This window comes from Diabrotica virgifera, chromosome 4 (genome assembly GCF_917563875.1).
Source record: "Diabrotica virgifera virgifera chromosome 4, PGI_DIABVI_V3a".
NCBI classification, from domain to species: domain Eukaryota; kingdom Metazoa; phylum Arthropoda; class Insecta; order Coleoptera; family Chrysomelidae; genus Diabrotica; species Diabrotica virgifera.
This window is the reverse complement of record NC_065446.1, coordinates 107038069-107056932: the sequence shown is the minus strand read 5'-3', so window position 1 is coordinate 107056932 and position 18864 is coordinate 107038069. Positions and strand designations below refer to the sequence as shown.

General features: G+C 32.8%; 1 protein-coding gene across 2 annotated transcripts in view; it reads left to right on the top strand.

The window, feature by feature from the left end:
- The window catches only part of LOC114325667 (magnesium transporter NIPA2), a 59295-nt gene that overhangs the window by 14156 nt on the left and 26275 nt on the right, over nucleotides 1-18864 (top strand). For both annotated transcript variants that reach the window (XM_028273786.2, XM_050648327.1), the window contains exons 2-3: nucleotides 236-378; nucleotides 7475-7757. In XM_028273786.2, coding sequence (XP_028129587.1) covers nucleotides 236-378; nucleotides 7475-7757 — 426 coding nt within the window. The remainder of the gene's footprint in view (nucleotides 1-235; nucleotides 379-7474; nucleotides 7758-18864) is intronic.

Here is an 18864-nt window from a genome sequence, read left to right as displayed (position 1 = left end):
GGAGAAGTTTTTCCAAGGTTTTTGATAATACAGTGGAGTCCGCTTATTATAATACCGGTTAAAGGAATATCCCGGTTTAAGGAATAGAGCTTTGAGATCCCAAAACGTTTTTACTAAAGCAGATATGATCGGTTGTAAGAATATCTCTGTTATAGGAATACTTTTGCTTGGCACGAAGGCTATTCCAATAAGCGGGTTCGACTGTATATAACAAATAATAATGTTTTTTTTTTAGTGGGAATTGGAGAGTTTGCCAACTTCGCAGCATACACCTTTGCACCAGCCTCACTTGTTACTCCATTAGGTGCATTAAGTGTTTTAGTTGCAGCTGTTTTGGCTTCTAAATTTCTAAATGAAAAAATCAACATATTTGGAAAGGTATGTACATGGTTACTACACTATATTAATTTTAGTTCAGTAGTTATGTTGTCAGAAGAGGCACAGAAAATGGGGTGCTACTATAGTATGCGGTCTATTACTCTGGGCTAATTAGCAAAATTCATGGAAAAGTTATTTACCAGCAATTTTATTGCTGAAATCGAATTATAAGATCCTATATATTAATAATATAGGTATGCAAAGTCCGCAGATAGTGTGCTACTTTTTTTTATAAACAAAATGGCGCCGACAAATCGTATTTTTTTCAATTATTGCTCTATAACTCCGAAGATTTTACCTTTACAACAAAAACACCCAAATAACAATTCACCGCAATTAAATTCTGCATAGAGATATGTTTTTCACGATTTGCTCCGACGAAAATTTTCCTCGGAAAATGAGGGTTTTCCTAACAAAAACTCTAATTTTCAAATAAAGTTTTAGGTGAGTAATTATTAATCAATAATTAAATAACTTAGTCACATCAATGCTTTCTTGGTATAGATTGTAATTCCAGAAGCCGGTGAAAATTAAACGAATATTTTAGCAACAATTCAATTGTTAATTAACAATTTATGATCGCAATAATAACCAAAATAATCATGATACATTGATCAAACTTATAAAGATTATAAAGATGAGATGCTTATTTAATATTTTATCGACAAAATATAAATTTTTCTTTTTTTTGCATAATCTTTAAATTTTGAAAAAAAAATAGTTATAATACGCTGGTCTAATTAGTAAAGTACAAAGAAAGGTTATTTACCAGCAATTTTATTAGTTATATATAATACGCTGGTCTAATTAGTAAAGTACAAAGAAAGGTTATTTACCAGCAATTTTATTGCTGGAATCGAATTATAAGTTCATATATATTATTAATATAGGTATGCAAAGTCCGCAGATAGTGTGCTACTTTTTTTATAAACAAAATGGCGCCGACAAATTGTATTTTTTTCAATTATTGCTCTATAACTCCGAAGATTTTAACTTTACACCAAAAACACTCAAATAAAAATTCATCCCAATTTAATTCTACATAGAGGCATGTTTTTCCCGATTTGCTCCGACGAAAATTTTCCTCGGAAAATGTGGGTTTTCCCAACAAAATCTCGAATTTTCAAATAATTTTTTTGGGCCAGTAATTATTTATCAATAATTATATAGCTTGGTGAAATAAAAGCTTTCTTAGTATAGATTATAAATTCAGAAGCCGGTGAAAATGAAATGAATACTTTAGCAACAATTCAATTGTTAATTAACAATTTACAGTCGCAATAACAACCAAAATAATCATGAGACATTGATCAAACTTAGAAAGATTATAAAGGTGTGATGCCTTTTTAATATTTTGTCGACAAAATATAAATTTTTCATTTTTTTGCATAATCTTTAAATGTTTAAAAAAATTGTTATAAACAAATTAACATTTCTCAGAAATTGTTTATTATATTCTAATTTTAAAAATACTTAAAATGCGTATTTCAGAAGTCTTGAAAAATAATGCTTTAAAAAAAAATTTCCAACCATTTGCAAAAAAGTTATGAAACAGCAAAGTAAATAAACGATTCTCCGTTGTTTATAATTTGTTTTAATTGTTTCAAAGCTTAAAAGTGAGTCTGTGGTACAATCTAATTACTCACAAAGAATGTCAAAAATTAGTGCAATGGTTATATTTTAATCAAAGAATAAAAATACTTTTTTTTGTAATTTTTAGCGCAAAAGTAGGCCTGATACAGAGTCGGAGCTAAAATGTTCACTCGAAGCGACTGACACGCAGCATACATTATTTATTAAAAGTGTACGTCGAGCGGCCGCCGGTCGTCGCTCCGAGTGAAAATTTTAGCTACAGTACTGTATTATTCTACTTTCGCGCGTGTAAATTACAAAAAAATATATTTATAATCTTTAATTACAATATAACCATTAAACTTATAATCGATATTTTTTGTAAATAATTAGCTTGTACTTTAAACTCACTTCTACGCTTTGAAAGAATTAAAAAAAATTATAAACACCGTAGTAACCGTATGTTTACTTTGCTGTTTCATAACTTTTTTGCAAATGGTTGCAAAAAAGTTTTACTGCATTCATTTTCAAGTGATTTGAAATGCGCATTTTAGCTATTTTTAAAATTATAATATAATAAAAACTTTCTGAGAAACGTTAATTTGTTTATAACTATTTTTTTTAAACATTTAAAGATTATGCAAAAAAATAAAAAATTTATATTTTGTCGACAAAATGTTAAATAGGCATCTCATCTTTATAAGATTTCAAAGTTTAATCAGTGTATCATAATTATTTTGGTTATTATTGCAACCATAAATTATTAATTAACAATTGAATTGTGGCTAAAATATTCGTTTAATTTTCACCAGCTTCTGGAACTATAACCTACACCAAGAAGGCTTTTAAGTCACCAAATTATTTAATTATTGGTAGATAATTACTTATCTAAAACTTTATTTGAAAATTAAAGATTTTGTTGGGAAAACCCGCCTTTTCCGAGGAAAATTTTCGTCGGAGCAGATCGGGAAAAACACGTCTCTATGTAGAATTTAATCACGGTGAATTTTTATTTGAGTGTTTTTGTTGTAAAGTTAAAATCTTCGGAGTTATAGAGCAATAATTGAAAAAAAACACGATTTTCGTGCGCCATTTTGTTTATAAAAAAAGTAGCACACTATCTGAGGACTTTGCATACCTATATTATTAATAAATAGGATCTTATAATTCGATTCCAGCAATAAAATTGCTGGTAAATAACTTTTCCCAAAAATGGCCTATTCTCCGATAATCAGCCCAGACTATATCCCGAGGATACGGTCTACCTGTGCATATAGCTCTATTAGTGTACCGATAGGAATCTGAAAATTCCTGAAGGATTTGCGCAAAATAATGAAGTGCAAGAGAACTCTTGCAGAAAAAAATTATTCACAATTAACATTTGGATGAAAATAAATGTAAAGTGAAAGGGGACTAATAATTTACAAAAAATGCACTCCAACTATTTACAAATAAATTTATCTGTAACCTAATACTATTTACAAAACTGTACATCCTAATTATTCATCATCATCATCATCATTCCTCAACCCACTGTTGGATATAGGTCTCTACCATATTCTTCCATTGTTCTCTATCTTGTACCTTCTGTATCCATTTTCCCACTGTTTTTCTCAGGTCATCCACCATCTCTTTGGTGGTCTACCTCTACATCTACCTTATTTTCTCTAGGTCTCCATTCTATAAGTCTTTTGGTTCACCTATTATCATTTAAACGTGCTACATGTCCAGCCCATTTCCATTTGATTTGTGCAATTTTTTCTATGACATATGTCACTTTAGTCCTCTCTCTCACTATCATATTTGGTACCATATCTCTTCTTGTGATTCCCAACATATTGCTCTTTCCATTTTTCTTTTAGTTATTCTCAATTTATTTGCAGAATGTTAGTCAAAGTTATGGTTTCGGAACCAAGTGTTATTACTGGCAGTATGTATTGGTTGTAAACTTTTTTCTTCAAGCAAATCGGTAGCGTTACTTTTAGAAAATGTAGCATCTGACCACATGCTGCTCATCTCAAACCCATACGACGCTGGATCTCACTAGTTTGATTGTTTTTCCTATTTAAATTTTATACCCTAAATAGACAAATGAAGGATGGAAAGGCACCGGGACTTGATGAAATACCTGCAGAACTGCTAAAGCTATTAGATGGAGCACAAATAAAAATAATAGATGAAATATTTAATGCAGGAAAATATACAAGGCAGGAAAAATACCAGCAGAGTGGCTTAAATCTGAGTTTTTACCGTTGCCCAAAAAACCAGGAGCAAAGGTTTGTGAAGACTATAGGACCATAAGCCTAATGAGCCATCTTCTCAAGCTGTTTTTAAAAGTCATCCATAATAGAATTTACCGAAAATGCGAAGAACAAATAATTGCGCCCAATCAGTTTGGATTTGTGAACGCCGTTGGTACGAGGGAGGCTTTATTTAGCGTGCAGTTGTTGTTTCAGAAAAGTAGAGATGTCAGCTGTGATGTTTTTGCATGCCTGATTGACTACAAAAAGGCTTTCGATAGAGTCCGACATGAACAAATGATGGAAGTGCTGAAGAGGACAGGGATTGATGGAAGAGACCTGAAAATAATAGCTAACCTGTATTGGAATCAATCAGCAGTGCTCCGAATAGATGGAGAATATACAGATCAGGTCAAAATCTTAAGGAGAGTGAGACAGGGATGCATAATTTCACCGCTGATATTCAATCTGTACTCAGAGCACATTTTTGAAGAGGCTCTAAAAGATATTGATGAAGGCATCTCAATAAATGGAGTAACCTGCGATATGCAGATGATACAATAGTGTTTTTCAATACCATAGAAGGGCTGCAAAACTTAATGAATAAAATATCTGAAACCAGTAGAACATATGGACTAGATATAAACACCAGCAAAACCAAGCTAATGATCATCAGCAAGCAAAACATAACTGGAGTAAATCTGTATGTGAACCAAATGAGAATCGAACGTGTCTCACAATACAACTATTTTGGGAACTATAATCAATGAGTCGTGGGACAATACTCAAGAGATTAAATGTCTCATCGGAAAGGCAAAGAGTACATTCTTGACTATGAGCTCTGTGTTCAAGAGCCATGACATCACTCTAAAAACAAAAATAAGGCTCCTTAAATGTTACGTGTACTCAATGCTTCTATACGGAGTAGAAATGTGGACATTGAAGGCGGAAACTCTATCGAAACTTCAAGTTTTTGAGCTATGGTTTTACAGAAGGATCCTGAAGATACCATGGACAGACAAAGTCACCAATGAAGAAGTACTACGGAGGATGAACACAACCGCAGATTTAGTCAACATCGTGAAGGGCCGTAAGCTGCAGTACTTGGGGCATATAATGAGAAATCAAGGCAGATACGAGCTACTCCAGTGCATTTTACAAGGTAAAATTGAAGGAAAAAGGGCCCCAGGACGAAGAAGAATATTGGCTTGCTAACCTAAGACCATGGTATAGAAAGACCTCAACACAACTATTTCGTATAGCAACTAACAAAGTCATCATAGCCAGAATGATCGCCAACGTTCGGAACGGACAGGCACCCTAAGAAGAAATAGATATAGCTAAAAACCTGATGTACTTCGTGCCCACCTACTCTCATAACATCACTTGGAACTAAATTGGTAATGTATTTCGTTTACTGAAAGTTTATATTCAGGCCTACTTGTTCTATTGCCTGTCGTAGTTCTTCCATCATTTTGTCAGCTTCATTTAAACTCTCGGCTATAATGAAAATGTCATCTGCAAAGCGCAAGTGCCTTAAATACTCACCATCAATATTTATTCCCCTTTTAGCCCAATTCAGTTTTTTAAATGCATATTCCACAGAGCTGCAGTAAATAGTTGGAGGAAGACGGTGTCGCCCTGTCTAATTCCTCGCTCAATTCTATAGATTTATCGGTAAAGTGATTAGCAGATGCTGTTGAATTGTTGTAAAAGAAACATGAAACGTAAATCACGTTTCTAAACAAATAGACGTCCGGCCATTTATGAACCTTTCCGAAAATAAAAATGTGTTATGAGCATGAATCACACTCGTTTCATTGGTAGGCGGAGTTCAAGATTTGTTTAGCCGTGTTTAATTTTCTTGAAACGTGTTTTACGTTTCATGTTTCATGTTTCGTTGGTGTGCGGCTTGCCTTAGTCTACTCGGCTTTGTACCAATGCTCTTAATACCGCCAGCCTAATTATTATTAAAGAAAAAATTCATGCACGTTAATTTAAGAGAAATAGACAGTCAATGATTCTAGTTTAAAAAAGTCATGCAGGCACCCAAACTAAGAAGATTATAGTGTTATTTATATAGGGTCAGTCAGGGTAATTGGAAACACTATTTGAAATAACATGACATCTAACCATTTGAAATTTATTTAAAAATATACTGTTTAATACTATAATAAAATAAAAGCTTTTGGCTTTTATACAGTAGAATGTCTTAAAATCTAGTAAGAAAAAGTCACAAAAAAATAAGATATTCAAAGTTTCCATTTACCCCTGAAATTTCAAGAAAAAAACTAAAAAACGGGGTAAAAGTAAACAACAAGCTCAGGCTTTCAAACATGTAACAATACTGTTTTCAATTTGGGCTGACCATTGACCATGCAGTAGACACTTTAGTTCCATATTATCAGTTCGTATGTTTCTACCCTTTATGCGGTTGTAAATAACGCAATGTGGAATACTTGGGTAAGAAGCATTTTCCCCATATGTTATTTTTTTTTGTTTTAACGTCTCGTCTGCCACCGCATTTTCTAAATCATTCAAAGAGTATTTCGTTGGTTCTCTGTTCCGTATATACTTGCTCAGCATTTTGAAAATGGCAAGACTTGTAATAAAATAATTCCCTTAACATCAAAATTTGATTTCCATTTACCTCACATTGTTTCCGTTTACCCCTAGCAGGTGTTTTCATTTACCACATGATCAATATTTAAGGGGGTAATTGTGAACACTTACTGTACTTACTTCTTGTAGTAAATAATATCCAAGTTAACATTTTAGGCCATATAAATATTCTTGTATTAGCTATAAATTATACAATCACTACCGTTAACTAATACAGAGAGATGAAATTTGTAAAATATTGACACTGTTGATGAACAATCAAATTTAAGTTGCACAGAAAGGACATTCACTTGGCTTGTAAACAACTGAATAACATTCCACAGAATAAGCAAAGATGGAATTATAATTCTATGTAGGTATGTGATATTGTTGCCATATTTTATTTCTAGCGGTAGGGAGTACTGTTTCCAATCACCCCTGTTTCCAATTACCCTGACTGACCCTAATAGTAAAGAGATAAGTTTATTGTAAGTCCTGAAAATGTTTATTACTACTTAGCAACAAACATTCTGCCTGCAAACGGTTTGCTGCCTTTTATTATTTTACCTTGTTTAGCCTTACAAGTAGACCGCAAGCTGTAGCAGAACCGCGACGGTAGACCGCATACTATACTGGCACCGAAAATACATAGTTTGTCGAGCGAAATATCTCTTTTTTTTTAGTTGGGCTGTGTATTATGTATATTGGGATCAACGATACTGATTATACATTCCCCCAAAGATGACACGATAGTCTCGACAGATGAACTGCTCAATCATGCTCAGAATACCGCATTTATCAACTACCTCATTACCATTACCATTATGGTATTTTTAATTTTGGTTGTCTTTGGCCCGAAATATGGTAGTAGACATGTCGTGGTATATCTTACGTTATGTTCGGCAGTTGGTAGCTTCACTGTGATGGCTTGCAAGGCCTTAGGAATGAGCATTAAGGAAAACGCAGGTATGTAAATCGTTCTATTTTAAGTAGGCCTTATATTATCCTGGTTTGGAATAATTTTTATAATATAATTTGAAAGGAACGTTATGGATCCCCACATCTTAGCGCGAAATTTTAATAGTTATTATTGCTGTCCGTACCTTCATTCCTATGTTCAATTTTTCACATATTACGAAAAAATAATCTTATATTTTTTTCTTCTTCTTTTATATACTCTCTTAGTACTAACCACTAGTACCACGTGCTAAAATACCGCGATATATCTTAACCTAAATGCATATAGATATAGCCTAATACCGCCTCTCTTACCTATTTGTTGCCGTATAGAATATACGCGCTTTTTCCGTCTCTCTCGGTGAACGACTACTCGAAAAGAAACAATACAGTGAAAAAATACCGCTAATCCGTTGTAGACAAAACCAGCTAATCCGCTAAAGACAATTCAACCTCGTTCAAGAAACAACCGCATGTGAATACCGCGAACGAAGACCATGCGATAATTGAAACTTACTTATCTGAATACCGCGAGTGTAGGTACGTAACAATGATATCGGTAAGCTTTTTTACACACTTAATTTATACAGTGATGAGCGCACTAATAACCGGCAAAATTACGCAAAAGATGGAAAACATATTAAGTTGTGAGATAAAAAGAAATAAAACTAGTAGAGTTGTTAAATTTAGCGATAGTAACTTATAGATTGACATTATATTGATTGTTTCCCACCTTTAGACGTATCGGACGAGTTTGAGAAATACCACTGTCACAGTGACAGTTTTAGTTGACATACTCCTCTGATACGTCTAAAGATGGGAAACAATCAATATAATGTCAATCTATAAGTTACTATCGCTAAATTTAACAACTCTACTAGTTTTATTTCTTTTTATCTGACAACTTAAGAGGAAACAGTAGCGATCAACAGGTAGCCAAAACGCGTTCCAAGATTGCGGCTGTAATTTTGAATATTTTTTCGAGATATTTGGCACACGTGTTCGTAATATAATAAAGGATGGCGGTACAGAGCCCAATTTGAAAAATATATTAATATGTGGAAATTACTCTGTAACTAAATATAATATTAAAAAAATGAGCCTGTACCGCCATTAAGAAGAACAAAAAATACACTTTCTTCAAATAAACTTTTTTATCCGATGCCTAGATTTTGTGTCATTTTGGAACTACTAAAATTTTTTATTTCATTAGTAGTTCCAAAATGACACAAAATCTAGGCATCGGATAAAAAAGTTTATTTGAACAAAGTGTATTTTTTTGTTCTTCTTAATGGCGGTACAGGCTCGTTTTTTTAATATTGTATTTAATTACAGAGTAATTTCCACATATTAATATATTTTTCAAATTGGGCTCTGTACCGCCATTCTTTATTATATTACGAATATGTGTGCCAAATATCTCGAAAAAATATTCAAAATTACAGCCGCAATCTTGGAACGCGTTTTGGCTACCTGTTGATCGCTACTGTATCACCTTAATGTGTTCCATTTTGGCATCCAAAAAAGAGGGAATTGGCTCCATTTTTTCCAGCCCGATCAAAGAACAATCTGACCCCAAAAAAAATCAAGGAAGGATGAAAATTTGGGAATAGGTAGTCGAAATTGTCTATTATTATATAAGAAAAAGTTTACAATTCTACATCCCATTTTACAAAAATTGGAGGGGAATACCCCCTCTCGAAGATGAAAAAGATACATTCAACATAAGACCGGAATTGGATAAAATGACTAATTCTAAACAACTTTTCTTCTATAGAGTTTTTTCACTAAGTAAATACTTTTCGAGTTATTTGCGAGTGAATATGTTCATGTTTAACAAAATAAAACATGTTTTTGGATGGTTTTTCTGGTATAACTCAAAAAGTAAGTATTTTAGCGAAAAAAATATTCTTAGTAAAAATATAGCCCATAAAAAATTGAAAAAAATGGTGTATACATGAGGTCTGTAGACACAGTAGAAGCAGAGTTGCAGCTAATGAAAAGTAGGTTCTTCTTCGTCAAATTCCAAATCGAATATTTCAATGTGAAATAACCCAAAAACGGAGCACTTTTAGGGAAAAATTCATTTTAACTTTTTTAAAGTGTTTAAAAAAAGGTTTATTTTTGTTTAAAAAAAACTTGTAATATTAAAAGTAAGTGAGTTACGCTCAAAATATTGTTGGTCCCTTTTATTTTTTGGTAAAAAAATCGCGAAAATGACCCCCTAATTAGCAACACATATACATTTTAACATTACCACTTTACAAGTTACTTTGTCTATGTATTATTTATATGATCTGTAAGTTTCATCGGTTCAAAGTGCTTCATTTTGAAAAAGCTGTAGTTAAAATGGCTTGAACGAGTAACTAATCACGAGTTTAGGCAAATTTTGAACAGTCATAGCATAACCAATTTTTGTCTAACAAGAAAACAAAAAATCAAAAATATTCAGAAAAGCAAAACGTACATTTTATTACTCTTTGAGATTTTTGGTATTCCTAATTGTTTTTAAGTTAATTCCATAAACAATTACGATTTTTTTCAAAATTATAAAAAGACCCAATTTTTTTCAAAACCTTTGAACCAATGAAACTTTGAACTTTGAACCAATGAAACTTATAAATAGTATAAACAATACATAAGTAAAGTAACTTGTAAAGCGGTAACGATTAATTTTATTTGAGAAGCTAATTAAAGGGTGATTTTCGCCATTTTTTTACCAAAAAATAAAAGGGACCAACAATATTTTGAGCGTAACTCACTTACTTTTAATGTTAGAAGTTTTTTTAAAAAACAAAAATAAACCTTTTTTTAAACACTTTAAAAAAGTTGTAATGAATTTTCCCCGAAAAGTGGTCCGTTTTTTGGTTATTTCACATTGAAATATTCGATTTGGAATTTGACGAAGAAGAACCTACATTTCATTAGCTGCAACTCTGCTTCTACTGGGTCTGCAGACCTCACGCATACACGATTTTTTTCAATTTTTATAAGCTATATTTTTAGTAAGAATATTTTTTTCGCTAAAATACTTACTTTTTGAGTTATCTCCGAAAAACCATCCAAAAACATTTTTTTTTGGTTAAAAATGAGAACAAATTCACTCCTAAATAACTCGAAAAGTATTGACTTAGTAAAAAACTCTATAGAACAAAAGTTACTTAGAATTAGTCATTTTATCCAATTCCGGACTTATTTTGAACGTATATTTTTTCACCCCGAGAAAACATTTTTCACCCCGTATTTTCCAATTTTTGTAAAATGGAGGGGATGTAGAATTGTAAACTTTTTCTTATATAATAATAGACAATTTCAACTACCTATTCCCAAATTTTCATCCTTCGTTTATTTTTTTGGAGGTTTTCGTAAAATTTTGCGTTCCCTGATCGGGCTATATACAGTGATGAGCGCGCTAATAACCGGCAAAATAGCGCAAAAGATGGAAAACATAATTCATTGCGAAACAAAAAGAGATGAAACTAGTGGAGGTGGAAATGATCGTTATAAACGTATAAATTAACATTACATTACCTATTTTCCCACCTTTAGACGTCTGCGACAGGAGTGTTTTATAAAATTCTACTGTCACAGTGAGAGTTGTCATACTCCTCTGATACGTCTAAAGGTGGGAAACTAGGTAATGTAATGTAAATTTATAAGTTTATAACGATCATTTCCATCTCTACTAGTTTCATCTCTTTCTGTTTCGCAGTGTATTATGCTTTCCATCTTTTGCGCTATTTTGCCGGTTATTAGCGCTCTCATCACTGTATATTGTTTGTATAACATAATTACATATCTCAGTTCTTTTGATTCACACCTATAATCTTCTTCTTCAGCCTGTTTGCATCCACTTCTGAACAAGACCTCCCATGAGTTCTCCTTCTTCTCTGTTTTGTGCTATTTGGTGCCAGTTTTCCCCCATTTTTGCTTTGATGTCGTCTAGCCATCGTTGTTGTGGTCTTCCTCTCCTATGACGGTGCTCGCATAGTCTCCAATGCACAATGTTTCTCGTCCACCTTTCTATGTTTTGTCGTGCCACGTGTCCTACCCAGTTCCATTTCATTTGCGCAATTCTTCCAATTACATCTTCCACCTTCTTCCTTCTTCGCACTTCCTCATTTCGTATGTATGTTCCCTCAGAGATACTCCTAACATAGCTCGTTCGATCGCCCTGTGTCGTTCTCAATCTATTGGCTGATATCTCTCCATTCCATAGGTCGTAAGTCGTAACTGATAGAATACAACTGTTGAATACCCTTTTCTTTAGATTTATTGGTATCTTTTTATTTGTCAACACACACTGAGTCAACACACACTGAGTCTTCCTACTGCTGCTCAAGTCATTCGGATTCTTCTATAGTTTATTTTTTAACCAGGAGGAGTAACCTAAAAAGACAGATTCACACCCAAGAAAGTCACTAGAATAATAACCAAATACATCTTCTTTTTTGGTTGATCTAGTCGGCCCTCAACGATAATCCATAAATATTATATTAAATTAATACGACGCTAAAGAGTTCCAAAAACAACTGCTTTTTATATAAAAGCAGACTAACAATCTAAAAATTAAAGGAATCACACAGAAAACACAAAAACCGCCGATATAACTTAATTAACCTATGAAATGTCACTAGTGTCAAAATTTGATAAATGTCATTAGTGTCAAAACTTTATAGCAATGGAGTAAACTTGGCTGCGGTTGGACCAATTACAAACAAGCAATACAGCGCGGTAAATTTGAATCACTCCTCTTGGTTAAAAAACAAACCATAGTTATTTAGAATTCACACGATCTATTCTCACCTTAGTACATTCTTTCACGGTTTTTGGTGTAAATTTTAAAGAACCGCTTGGATTGACATGAAATTTGGCATACGCATAGCTAACATGTCACAGAATAAAAGTGATATGGTGCCGATGTGTGCTTTTGCCCTGGGGGTGAGTTTCACCTTTCACCCCATCTCGGGGGTGAAAAAATATATGTCCAAGATAAGTCCCGAAATGGATAAACTGACTAATTTTAGACAACTTTTGTTCTATAGAGTTTTTTCACCAAATCAATATTTTTCGAGTTATTTGCAAGTGAATATGTTCATTTTTCTACAAAATAACCACGTTTTTGGACGGTTTTTCGCAAATAACTCAAAACGTAAGCATTTTGTCGAAAAAAATATTCTTAGCAAAACTATAGCCTATAAAAAAGTGAAAAAACGGTGTGTGTATATTAGGTCTCTATACCTAGCAAAAGTAGAGTTATAGCTAATGAAAAATAGGTTCATATTCGAAAAATCCCAAATAGAATAATTCAATGTGAAATATCCAAATAATGAAGCCTTCTTGGGGAAAACACATTACAACTTTTTTAAAGTGTTTAAAAAAAGCTTTATTTCTGTTTTTATAAAAAAAAATTAGCATCAAATGTAAGCAAGTTACGCTCAAAATAAAGTTGGTCCCTTTTGTTTTGGCAAAAAAAAATCAGGAAGATCACCCCTCAATTAGAAATTCAGAAGAAATTAATCGTTACCGCTTCACAAGTTACTTTACTTATGTTGTGTTTAATGTTGTGTTTATACGATCTGTAAGATTCATCGATTCAAAGTGCTTATTTTTGAAAAAAATTGGTTTTAAAATAAAATTTTTAAAATTTTTAATTTTGAAAAAAATGCTTTTTTTCAAAATAACTTAAAAATTGTTAAGAGATACCAAAAATCTTAAACAATAAAAAAAGTCTACTGTACTTTTCTGAATATTTTGTATTTTTTTGTTTTTCTGTAAGACAAAAATTGGTTAAGATTCGGTGTTTCTAAATTTGCATACACTCGTGATAAGTGACTCGTTCAAGCTCTTTTAACTACAGCTCTTTCAAAAATAAGGACTTTGAACCGATGAAACTTACAGATCATATGATCAATACATACGCGAGTAAAAAACTTGTGAAGTGGTAACAATTAAGTTCATTTGAAATGCTAATTAGGGGGTGATTTTCCCGATTTCTTACCAAAAAAGAGGGACCAACTTTATTTTGAGCGTGACTTGTTTACTTTTGATGCTAAAAAAATTTTTTTTTTAAAACAAAAATAAGCATTTTTTAAACACTTTAAAAAAGTTAAAATGAGTTTTCCCCAAAAAAGTGCTTCGTGTTTTGGTTATGGCACGTTAAAATAGTCGATTTGGAATTTGACGAATATGAACCTATTTTTCATTAGCTATAACTCTGCTTCTACTAGGTATAGTGACCTAATATATTGTTATATTTCTATTTGATATAAAAATTAAAATTTGATAATTATAAACAAAAGTCACTTTAATATAAAATATTTTTAATTTTCTCAACCACGGGCATATAAATTTAGAACAACCTGTATACAACAAATTGTTATATTTAATTTTAAGAAGTGATTAAAACGATACTCGGAACAATGCGCTTAAAATAAAACTAAAGTGAAATCGAAAATAGGTCATTATCGTTGTTCGCGGAAGGTTCAATCATTAGCCGATGCTAAAGAAGACTTAGTGAAAGTAGATAATAGATCATTAAATTTTGTAATTAGTAGAAAGTAATTTTTAGAATGGGAATTAACTATTTTCTTTGAAATCCATTAAGCATATTTAGAAAGTTTAAAAATTGGTTTTGAGGAATACTGCGAATGAGAGTTGGTGGTGGAATTTTGATTTGGGAATCTGGAAGGGATATTTAGAAAGGAGGGGAATGAATGACAAATAGAGATCAGAATGTTTTGAGCTGTCGAGAAGTGAAGTCGAGTAGTAGACGGTAGTGTTCGAGGAGTGAGAAAGTCGGTGTAGTTCCGTGAGTGTGGAGTATCTATCGTAGAACGAGAGGTAGGCCAAGTTGAGAGTAAAAGAACCTCCTTGAGCCAAGAGTTCCCGGTAGCTGATTGCAGTTTCGAAAAAGGTAGAAGACAGCATCACAACAGAAGCAGGAAACGAGAGCTATACGAGTTAGTTTCAGAGGAGAACATTACTGGAAGCCAGGACGAGGTTTGATTGCAGCCAAGGACAGCAGGAAACGGGTCTTATGTGAAGACATTCTCAGTGCACCAAAAAAAAGGTCAGTCTCATTTGTTTGGACATGAATGTATGGGTTTTTTCGTAGTAAATACCACATTTAAAATTGAGGAAACATAATCAATAATATCAGAAAAGCTTCATCAAACTTAAATAGAATTGTTGCTGATAAATCATAATAGTTAAATGTTAATAAAAACTTTCAATTGGAAATCAAAAGGAAATAAGATTCCCATGTATAAATGTTATGTTTAAGAATAATAAGATATAGCAAATATTAAGCAGTGATTGCCATTTAAATAAAATAAACAATATTTTGATTACAATTGTAACCCATATGTGTTATTATTCTACTCTTTTCTTTCCTATCCCGATTAGGAACCATTAAGAAATACTTAGAAGCCACGTATGTAAGTAATTAATTTTATAAAAAAGCCCTGAGATTGAAAACATATTGATATGTGATCTGGTAAATTAATTAGATTATTATTAAAGCATTGATTAAATTAAATGACATATAAAATTATTATCTCATATCAATAATCAAGATCACAACAACTGTCGTCCAACGTGGAGGGCATTATAAAGTATTTCTAGTGGCAAATTTGAAGGATAGAAAGAGTAAAGCCGGTATTTGAAAATTTATATGCCTGTGGTAAAAAGTGAGATACTTACATTTGATAACATAAAATTTTAGATCTCTTTAGGTACAAATTTTACATAACTGATTTAATATTTTATTTTTACGATATTACATTTGATATATTTATTGACAATTTATAATATTTGGGTGAGAAAAAGTCGTCTTGGTAACATACTAGTAAAATTTCATATTTGGCGGGGACAGTACTTCTTGAAAACAAATGTCTGTGACAAGAAGCCAAAGCAAAGACAACAAAAAACAAAAAGAACATTCAAATCAAGAGAATAATTCAGACCAAGAAGACATTTTAGACACGACAATCATGGCATCAGAACAGCAAGAATTATCAGGAATAGATAAAATATTACGAATGATGCAACTCCAGTCACAAAGAATGGAACAAAAACTGGATGAAAATCAACGTGAAACGAAACAAGCCATGGAAGAAACATCAAAGAAAATGGATAAAAATCAGGAAGAAACATCAAAGAAAATGGATAAAGTGGAGCAAAAAATGGATGACAATCAACAGGAAACAAAACAAGCCATAGAAGAAAACAACAGAAATATAGAGAGTATTAAGAAGGAAATGGTTAAAAAAATAGAAGAGATTGCAGAAAAGAGCGAGAAACAGGAGTTAGAGATTAAAGAAATCAAAATCAAAATAAAGGAGATAACGAATTGCCAGAAAAAAGAAATGGAAAGTTTGGAAAACAAGTTGCAAAACGCTATTCAAGCAGACATAGAAGAAGTGGAAAGAAAGATTGCGGAAATCAATACTCAACAAAATGTCGGAGAAAGAAGAGAAATGGTTATACATAGCACAGATGACGTGAAGATAAGGTTTGGCGGGGACGTAAGAAGATTACACCCAGTGCCGTTCATAAATAGCCTGAAAAAGAAAATACAGCACATCGGAAATTTCGAAACAGCAAAAGAAACTATCAGAAACCATCTCAAATATGAAGCAAGCCTATGGTTCGATAGTAAAGAAGAAGAATTCGGCAATTGGCAACAATTTGAACAAAAATTTTTGAATTATTTCTGGGGAAAAGTCCAACAATTGGAAATTAACAAGGAATTGCAAAATGGGAGATACAATGATAGGATGGGTGTATCAGAAAGGACATATGCTTTGCAAATTTACAATAATGCAAAACATTTACAATATAATTACTCATCGGAACAATTAGTCGAACTGATTGCAAGACATTTCGAGGAAACGCTGGAAGACCATATCACATTGCAAAATTACAAAGACATAGATAGTTTATGCCAATTCCTACAAATAAGAGAATCACGTCTAAGAGAAAGAAAATCAAGAAGGTCGCGAGAAGATTACAGGCCCCGAGAAACACAAGATTACAGAGATAGAAATCAAAATAGGAGGGACTATACAAGACGAGATTTTAATCCCAGAAGGGAAAACGAAAATAGAGACAACGGAAGAGGAAATTATGAACAAAGAAATAGGCAATGGAATGAGGACAGAAATCGAGAATACCAGAATAGAAACACCACACGCTCAAATCAAGAAAACAGAAATAATGGTAGACAAAATGAACAGGGATATCGAGAAAACCGAAACAGATCCGACAGACCAAGAGAAAATAGAAGAGAAGTAAATAATACCCAGACAGATGAATATGACGGAGAGAGACATTATGACGAAAATATAAACAACGATGAGCAACCGGCGTCTTTTCACGACGGCGCTCACTAAAAACCAAAAATCAAACAGGAATCTTTTGTCACCCCAAGGAGTTTATTAAATTGGCAGGAAACAACGAAAAGAAAAATGGAGTTAATTTAAAATTTGTGGATGGATTTATCAACGAGAAACCAATTAAAATTATGATAGACACTGGATCTGAAATAACATTGGTCAACAGAAAACTAATAGAAGAAGTTAACTTAACGAATTTAATTTATAAAATACCTAGGGTAAATTTAGTGGGCGCAAACAAACGGACATTGGCAACTATAAATGAAGGCATACGAGTAATGGTACGACTGGGCAAGAAAATGTATGCACTACAATGTGTAATAATGCCAAACATGTCACATGACATGATAGTAGGAGTGGACGAATTGGCAGAAAAACATGTAGTGATAGATTTTAAAAATAATACGATGAAACTAACAGAAGAAAAAGAAAAAGAACAGGACAAGGAACATGAGAAACAAAATACGGACGAATCAGGTAAAGAACAAACAGTGGAAATGAATTTGGCAGCGAAGCAAGGACAAAGAAGAAAAAGGAGAAAAGGTCAGAAAAAGATAAAAGAAAATGAAACCTGTGGCTCCTCAAAAGAAGAGTTGAGCCCAGAAGAAGAAAATTTGAGAGTATCAGAAACAAAGGAAACCTGGGATTCCTCAAAAGAAGAGACGGGCTCAGGAGAAGAAGAAATAAAGCTAAAAAATGAAAGTGAAAAGAATATGATTGAAACAGTGGTATTTGAAGAGGAGGTATATGCAAACGAGGATGCAGAATGCACGGTAAACATGTGTGAAGAATCTGAGAAAAAAGACAGAAAATTGATATGTGGAGAAGGGAAAGAAAAAGAATTGCGGTTGATGTTACGAAACTACGAAAATTTGATCAATGAGGAAAACAGAGTGGCTAAAAAGTACGAACATTCATTTGAGGTGAAAAACTTGGGAAATTTTCGATCAAAGACTTACCCGATTCCATACAAGTATCGACAAGAGGTGAAAGAAGAAATAAATAAAATGTTGGAAGATCAAATCATCGAAAGATGTGATTCACCATATGTTAACCCGATTGTGATAGTAAAGAAAAGCAGTGGAGAATTGAGATTATGTTTAGATGCCAGGAATATCAACCAGCACACTGTATCACAATATGAATCACCTCTAAACATCGAGGCCATTTTTGGAAGAATCACCGGGTCACACATATTTTCGAAAATTGACTTAAAACACAGTTTTTGGTTGATACCGTTAGCTGAAAAGTGTAGAAACTACACCGCTTTTTCTATTGATGGTATTGTCTACCGGTTTAAGGTAGTGCCGTTTGGATTGCAGAGTGCTTGTGCTGCACTCGTCCGAGCTCTACATACCATTTTGAATCGCCACGAAGATTTCATAGTTCATTATATCGATGATTTATTAATTTTTTCACAAGATACTCAGAGTCATCTGAAACACATAGAAATAATTCTGGAAGAATTGGACACAGCGGGATTGAAATTAAACATTGAAAAATGTCAATTTTTTCAAAAAGAAGTCATTTATTTGGGTTTTCAATTGGACACCAAAACAGTAAGATTATCCGAAGACAGAGTCAAGCTCATAGATGAATTCCCAAGACCAACGAATTTGAAAACATTGAGAGGTTTTCTTGGCACGATTAATTATTTTAAAAAACTGATTCCCGATTTGAGCCAAAAGGAAATCCCTCTGATAAAGTTGCTTAAAAAA